An 8,152-nucleotide genomic window follows, 5' to 3' on the forward strand; every position below is an offset into this window, starting at 1 on the left:
CATTCCTCTCCTGCCACTTACAAAGTGACACATACAGGCATATTGTGTACTGGCATCTCTCCTGCTACCACTGCTGGCTGCTTCTACTGCTTGACTCTACCCCTGCTCCTGGACCATCCACCAAGCAAAGCAGACCTGTTAACAGCTGGAGGGTGGCTCTCAGATAGGAGCTACAACCCTTCCTTCCCTGAAGTGTGTCTCACGAGTCACGCCACCATGGCAGGGACTGCCCTGCAATGCCCCAGGTGGGTCTCACCTTCCCCTTTCTCTAAGTCTGCTTCAGCTCAGCCACACTCATCTCAAGGAGCACCACCATCCCTGCCCCCAGCTCTCCTTGTGCTGTGTGCATCTCCTCCCATTCGGCCCAGGGAACGACAGCCAGCAGTTGGTGCTTCAGATCCGCTGGGTTCTGAAGGCTTGTGCTGACTCAGCTTTGCCTTTATGCTCAGGCACCTTGACCAACTCACTGACCGTACAGTACCAAAATAAAATAGGCAGTCTTTTAATGACAAAAGGTTTTCTGTGGTGGTGGTTCAATACAACCCTGGACTGTACACTCAGAATTTTATATATAGATATTTATATATTAAAAATATACATATTTGTGTGTATATATATACACACACACACAGACACAGCTGGGGTGGAGATTCACCAACCTGTAATGTTTGTCACTCACCTCTGTTTTTAAACCTGCTCCTGAGCACAGGAAACCCTCCAGGCTTTGGCACACACCGTGCTTGCCAAGTGTCCGTCCCCGCGAGGTGGGCAGGGCTGCATCCCACGCCCTTGCAGTGCAACAAGCCCTTTGCAAAACTGTTGCCCCAAAAGCTGCTCTGGAAAACTTCACTCAGTTTGGAAAGCAACTCAGTTACTAAAAAGTAGACAACTTTTAAAATATAGCATTTTATTTGTGGCAGACAGTTTTCCTGAAATTATAGAAAACAGTACTTCTCCCTTTAAAATAAACGTAAGTGTAATGGATCTTCTTACAGCATCAGTCTGCAGAGCAGCAGCAGGGACATCAGACTGTGCAGCAGTTATGGCAAGGCCTAGCAGAGAAGGCTGTCTAGGCAGCTCGTTAGGTGAATGAGACAGAAAATCCACCTGGGAGCAGACCGCGGGTTTCAGGCAGGTGGGTGACGTGGCAGAAACTGCTGGCTGCTCATGCAAGGTTACAGCGTGCAAGCCTCTGTCTCCCCAGCAAGAGCACTGAGCCGCAGAAGATGGCAAGGGCACTGCTAGTGACACCCCTAGAGACATCAGCCCTTGCCCAGCTCCTCCCAGTCCCAGGGGGACCCAGCCCCATGGGCTGGGGGACACCCAACCTCTCCGGATCACCAGGGGCCACTGCCACGGGTACAGGCGATGCTACGGGGTGCAGGGCAAGACCATTCTGGGATTACACAAGGCTTATTACAGGATGGGAGGAACCAAATGTGGGGAAACATGGGGATCAGGGTGGTTTGTGGAGAATAAATGTGGGAGAACAAAGGGATAAGATGCAGCTCATTTGTGTAAACAGGTGGCTGGTGGCCAAGGACAGATGCTGGTCTGGCCATGCCTGTGCCTGACGAGCGCAGTCTGCCCTGTCCGCTCACCAAATGCCATTTCTAACTCTTCCCAGGGTGAGGGCTCGCCCTTTGGTGTGGGTGCCGGCATCAGCAGTGTGCGGGGCTCTGCATCTGTGTGGGGCTGCTGCCAACAAGGAGGTGAAGTGGTTTGGGAGCCCGGGCACTCTGTCTCTGTGTGTCTGTGTCTGTCTGTTGAGGGGAGCCTGCAGCCTCTGGGGGCTCATATGTCCTGGTGCCAGAAACTGGGGAGACTGGGACTCAGGGGCAGGTACTGGGCAGACAGTGACTACGCCTTGTCGCTGGAAGGACCCACACTGCACAGAGGTATGTCTGTGCATACATCTGTCTGTGTGCCCCTTCTGGGTTGGAATCCGCACAAACAGAAACCAAGCAAGACCACACAGGACATCGTCAGCCCCTGAGTCTTCTGGCACAAATGCAGATGGTCATTGACAAAACAGCTTCAAAACAAGTGATTCCCACATAAATAATGCCACAGGCCCCGCAGGCAGAGAGTTTGTCTGGAGCTGAGGCTGGAGGGGCCCAGCCAGGCACACCAGTGGTCCTGCCAGGAGCGTATTTCATCTGAGTTACTGCTCACTTCTAAGTTACCCCAGCAGCGATCTCAGTAGGCAAAGAGGAAGAAATTAATGGCTGTTTTACCAGCTATTTTTTATTTAGTGAGGGGCCACTGAAGTTGCAAAATCTTTCATGAAAAAGGGAGTTCAGTCCTGTGGGGTTCCCCATCCCTGTGAGAGCTTCCCAGCAGCAGCTCTGGAGACAAGACAGGCAGAGAGGCTGGTGAAGAAACCTCCTCCCCGGTCAAAGAATGGTGCAGAAGATGCTCCCGTGGTTGTGGCAGCCCCCATCCCCCCTGGTGGTTATGCTGGAAACCCTCTGACGACCAGCCGCCACGCAGGACCCTGGGGCACCCCCTTTGATGTGAGGCCGTGCTGGGGGGTTGATCAGCATGCACTGCATATCAAACCTGGGAAAAGAAGAGACACCCCACAAGTGGCTGTGAGCGGGATGGAACAGTGCTTCCATAGCAACCTTAGAAACGCTCCTTTGAGGTACACTCTTCACAGAGGAAAAGGGGCAAAGCAGCACTGGGAGGTGCACAATGCTCACCACACGACATCTGTTCCAAAACCCAAGTGGGACAGAAATGGCTGGAGAATTGAGACAGAAATCTTACTTCACTGCAAAAACTACTGTATGTGATTTCACAGCCAACGCCTCTACCTGACTGCAGGCTCTGGGGGATGGGGCAAAAGCCTGCAGAGGGAGAACTGATGCTGGCACCTCCCAAGAATTGATTAAAGGCACCCGGGTTTGGAAAACTAGTGGAGGAATGCTGGGGCTAAGGGCACTGGAGGAGGTGCTGAGAGTTCTCCCTAGTGCACCTGACTTGCGTGCTATTGGAGCCTGGAGGACGAGGTGAGAGCATCATCAACCTGGGGGATTTCACTATGTCCTCTCCCCTACCCTGGACCAAGATTTGTGACCCAGAGAGAAGAGTCAAGGTCAAACTTCTGGCTAAGAAGAACAACCCACTGAATACCCAGCCCTTGTACAGGTGACGGGGCTCTAGCTTTCCCTTCTCAGGTATCTGCTGCAGAATCCTGGTCTAGAGTGACTTGTTTTGAACAAGGCCTGTAGTGATGAGGGTCACTGAGATGTGGGTGACAGCTGGCAGCTAGGGGAAGCTTTGCAATACCCATTAGAGGTCTGCAGGTACAGAGATGCTGTTGAAGACCACCAGAAGACACATTCTCACATTGGCACAAAGACCAGGGCAGCTAAATCATGCTCGGGAAAAACAAACACTCCAAGATGCAGTTTCCCATTACATCATTCATGTTGCAGTGGCAGCAAACGCCTGGAGGTGGAATCTGGTGCCTGAAGCCACCCTCCTCCTCACCAGCACAGAAGAACTGTGCAGACTCGGGGTGGCTCTGGCTGTTCCTCCTTCCTCCAACTCTCTTGGCCCAGGCTACAAACACGCCGGGGGCTGCCCATGCTGCAGGGACAGCAGTGCAGTATGCAAACACAGCAGCCAGGCTTCAAAGGCAGCACTGTGCAGGAGAATGAGCTGGCCAGGGCACAGGGCAGATGTTCCTACACTCAGAGACATCATGAAGACCCACGCTGGCCTGTCAAGGAATAATCCAAGCCCCTCACTTGGATTTAGAGGTATCCCGTGAGGAACCTCTTGGCTCTGCTTGATCCACAGTCCTCATCTGCAGTGGTTCACCAGGCACGTGAGGCTGGTGCTGTGGGTCAGCAGGTGTGGGAAGCTGGGAAGAGGAGCTGTAAAGCAGAGCTCACCTAACACAGGAGCACAACGGTGGCTCCACGCTGCCCCCCGTGGTGCCAGGGGCCTTACCTTTTCTTGAAGGTGAGAAGCATGTTGTTTTGGATGATGCAATCCTCTGCATTTGACATTGGTCGCAAAATGGATTTCTTGGATCTCCCTTGGAAAATGAGGTTTTCCTGCACCAGGCCTTTGGCTTCATCAAAGAGAGCAATCCCATAGTCCTGAAAGGACTGGATCCTGTTCTTGGTCACCTGCAAAATACGGTTTATACAGGATGGCCCAAGCAGAAGGACACTGTTCATACAGCTCTTTGAGCAACACAAAACCCAACCCCAGAGCTCTTCTGCCTGCAGGCTCACTAGCACTCCCTGGCAGTTTGGGAGCACACCAACGGTTCAGACTGGATGCACCGTAGCCATGCACACACAAGCCTTCCCAAAGCCTTCCACACATTGCTGGTGGCCCCAGATGGCAGCTCAGTTGTTGTCAATGCTGGATGCCACAAGCGTCACTGCAGTATCCATCCCCCTAGTGAAACACAAGCACAGATGCTGCTGAACATGAGCGTGCTGCTCCTTGCCCTCCAGGTTTCACTGACAGGATGTCACTTGTTTGTATATGAAAAAAAGAGCACTTAGGAGTCTCCTCTTCCCAAGAAAGTCAAGGCCACAGCTCTCACTGTGCCATCATCTGGAAGATCATTTTGGTCCCTTCTCCTCCTTGGCTCCACATCAACAGCTGCTGTGGCACTCCTTGCCCAGCACTCCTCCCCACCCAGCTCTGCACACCATCTCACCTGCTCTGAGGCACCTCCTGGGCTCTGCCAGTGGGCAGACAAGAAATGACAGCACCATGACATCGGCAGAACTTCAACAAGGACCGTGCCACCCGCTCTGCTCCCCAGATAAACCCCGCAAGATGAATCCTGCCTGTATGGTCCAGGATATTGGGCAGTTGGGACCATGGAAAATGCAGCAGTTTTTAGCTTCTGGTCCAGAAGACAATGGTTTTCTACGGGCATGATTTTCAAAAGGAGCTTGCAGCCCCTGTGGGACTCACGTGGACCATTTGTCTTGGCAGGGCTTTCCATGTAACCATTTTAGGGCTCCTTCACAATGAGTTACATTGCATTTATCTATCATTTTCATGCACAATGGTTTCACCTCCACAAAGAACAGAGCAGAGGTAACCTTGAGCGAGGCACTAACGTTGGGAACTGGCTAGATGCTGGAACGCTGCCTCTAACTTCCAAAAAAAATCTAGTTCAGACAGCAGCTAACCCATTCCTCAGCACAGCTCACGCAGATCTCCAACAAAGGCCTACGGGATCACCCACTTGCTTTTTTAATTCCCACCTACATCTTCCGTCAAACAATTTCTGCCAACTTTCCTCCAGCCTATTTCCAATGGCTGCCCACAAAAAAAATTGAGTTAAGGACTGCTGGTGGAAGGGAGCTCTGTAGTAGGACTGTCTACAGCACGAGATCAGGGCAGCCCTGGCTTGTCCTACCAAGGCTTGGACACCTCCAAGGATGGTGACACCCACACACCTGTCCCAGGGCTGCACCACCCTCCAAGGCAAGAGACCCCCAGTCTCCCACCTGGACCTCCCAAGGTCCAGGAACCACTGCAACTTGTGCTGTTGACCCTTGTTGTACTGCCTGGCACTGCGGAGAAGGGCTTGGCTCTGACTGCTGTGGGCTGCTGCTAGATCCCCCTTAGCCTCCTCTTTGCCAGACTCATCGACCCCAGCTCCCTCTGGCTCATCACTCATGTGTCCCAGCACTTGCCCATTCTGGTAGCTCTGCACTGGACCCTCTCCCTTTTCTCCACCTTCCGCTTGACCTTGAGGTCCCAAACTGGACGCAATATTTCAGATGCAGCCTTCCAATGGCAAAGGAGATGGGTGACAACTTCCCTCAATCAGCTGCACTCACTTCTAATGTAGCCTAGAAATTACAGCCCCTCTAATCACAGGATCAAGGATTTGATCCTGATTGTCTGCTCCTCCTGCTGGCAATGCCAGGGCCGTCCCTCTGGTCCTGCTTGCCAGCTGGAGGCCTGCTGGTTTCCCCCTTGCCCAGGGAGGGAGGGGAGCAGCAGCAGTAGGCTCTGTCTCGCCTCTGCCCCCGGCCACAGGAGCACACAAGTCAGTGCCCCCTCAGCCCTTCGCAGGACGCACCTTCATGTCCGCTGCCTGGAGCAGCTGAAGACCACACCTCTGGTTGCCGATGATGTCATTCTCCGCAATGATGCCCTCTCCCTTGGAGACGATGCCATGGCTGCTGTTCTCATAGATGCCGTTGCCACGCAGCTCCACCTGGCACTCGGCCTCGACCAGCACGCCTCCCTGGCTGTTGCAGGAAATGCTGTTGTCTGCAATGCACGTCATCTGGCTGCTCTGCAGCACTGCCACTCCGCCATCACGGTTGGCGTGAATTACATTGGCGATGATGTTAAGTGCTTCGCTGCTCTTGATGTGCAACCCAGCAGCTGCCAACCAAAAAGAAGAGCTATCAGTGAAGAGCTTGCAGCCTCAATCATGATGACCACAAATGTATTTGTTTCTAAAAGCTACTCAGTTTTTTCTGTCAGAATATGACTTTCTGATTAGGAGCTTAAGGACAAAAACCCGCGCACACTCAGGTTTCAGTGAATCATTTCTCCAGGGTGCTCATGGCCTGTTGGCAGCTGAGGAAGACCCTGGCAGACCCCAGTGCTGGCAGGCCAGGACAACATATCATTCTGTATGCCATCCCTTCTCCTGGAGTCCAGAAAGAGCCCCAGGCCCCAAGCTCACCTCCGTTGTGATCGATGCTGTTCAACTCCACCAGCGCCACGCTGACGGGACGCCGGGCAGCCAGGTACTCCTCCTCGCTGTCAGGGTCGTTCTCCCCACCGGCACCCTCCCTCTCCTCCTGGAAACTCTCACTGCCTCCCTGGATGGGGCGGTAGTCACCAGTGTCGTCCTTGTGGCAGAACACTGCCACCCCGTAGATGCTGTTGTGGCTGATCTGGTTGTTGATGAGGTGTGGGAGGCTGGAGGACATCATCCACACGCCGCAGCCCTTGTTGCCTGCAGGGCAAGAGCAGCACAGCCCACTGACTCAGCAGTGCCTGGAGACCCCCAGCCCTGCCCCGGCGTGGCTGGTGGTCTTTGTGAGGTGCAGATGTGACAGAGATGATCCTCCTCTTTGAGCACACATGAGGGCTAACCCTGTATGTCAGGGGCTCACAGTGATCCTTTGAACTGACTTAGTCCCGCTGGGCTGACTCAAGTCCGTGAGCTCAGTGCCTTCGTTTCCCCGCCTCCACCCCCTCCTGGCACTGCGTGTGCTCTGATCCCAGCTCAAGTCCCTTGCTTTAACTCATGGAACCAGGAGGCAAGCCCCCGCCGCCATGGGGCTGTGTGGGATGGCCAGGCACAGCCCTGTCCACTGGCTCCACAGGCTTCGCCACGAGGGGCAGCCACAGTTCTGGGAGCCCACGTGTGCTCCAGCCCTCTGCAGGATCAGGCCCTCGTCTCTCCTCCTGACGCGCGCGGTGCGCTGTCCCTTCGCCAGCCCCAGGGTGGCTGGGCGCCCGCCCTCCCCCTCCTCCTGCCCTGGGCACTGCTGCTCCAGAAACTTCTGGGCTCTCCCTGTGCACCTTTCCCTTGCTGCAAGGGGCTGACGATGGCCACCAGCACTGCTGGCCACCACTGCCTCCCCCTAGTGTTACTAGCAGGACAGATGGACAGACAGACGCACTCAGAGCCATGCTGTGTGACTGCCTGCATCCCACCTCTGCCCGGAACGGGGCCAGAGAGAAGCACAGCCCCTCCAGGGCCGAGGCCCGCGCCGTGGCGGTGGTGGGCTCTTTGCAGCCCTTGTCCCTCTGCAGTCACTATAAAACCCCTTTAAAAAAGCTATTTCCAGCTTCCTAAGAAAATCACCTGGGGATTTTCCCCCCCGTCAGGCGTTATCCCAGTTGTTAGATTTCAGATCCTGCCAGGCACCCCGGGCTAGCTGGGTGCAGGAGAACGGCAGACGCAGCTCCCCTCGTCCTGCGGGGCCGTGCATCCTCCCCTGCAACCCCATCCTGCATGATGACAAGGTGCAAGGCCAGCTTCCCTCTCAGGGCTCGGGGGGAAGTCCCTGCCCTCCACTGGTGACAAAGCAATAGTCTCCTCCACAGGGGCAGGGCCCTTCATGAGCCACAGCCTGGCGGCACGGCCTGCAGACCTCTGGAGTCCTTGCTCTGCACTGGGCTTGGTGCC

General features: G+C 54.8%; 1 protein-coding gene across 1 annotated transcript in view; it reads right to left on the minus strand.

Moving 5' to 3' along the window:
* Positions 1-2,396: 2,396 nt before the first annotated feature.
* Positions 2,397-8,152, minus strand: part of FBXO10 (F-box protein 10) — a 24,822-nt gene continuing 19,066 nt past the window's right edge. Inside the window, exons 7-10 of the mRNA XM_009642452.1 lie at positions 6,695-6,970; positions 6,077-6,387; positions 3,964-4,145; positions 2,397-2,562 (exon numbers count right to left, since the gene is read on the minus strand). Coding sequence (XP_009640747.1) covers positions 2,397-2,562; positions 3,964-4,145; positions 6,077-6,387; positions 6,695-6,970 — 935 coding nt within the window. The remainder of the gene's footprint in view (positions 2,563-3,963; positions 4,146-6,076; positions 6,388-6,694; positions 6,971-8,152) is intronic.

The sequence above is a fragment of the Egretta garzetta genome, unplaced genomic scaffold, assembly GCF_000687185.1.
Source record: "Egretta garzetta isolate BGI_Z169 unplaced genomic scaffold, ASM68718v1 scaffold277, whole genome shotgun sequence".
Taxonomy (NCBI): domain Eukaryota; kingdom Metazoa; phylum Chordata; class Aves; order Pelecaniformes; family Ardeidae; genus Egretta; species Egretta garzetta.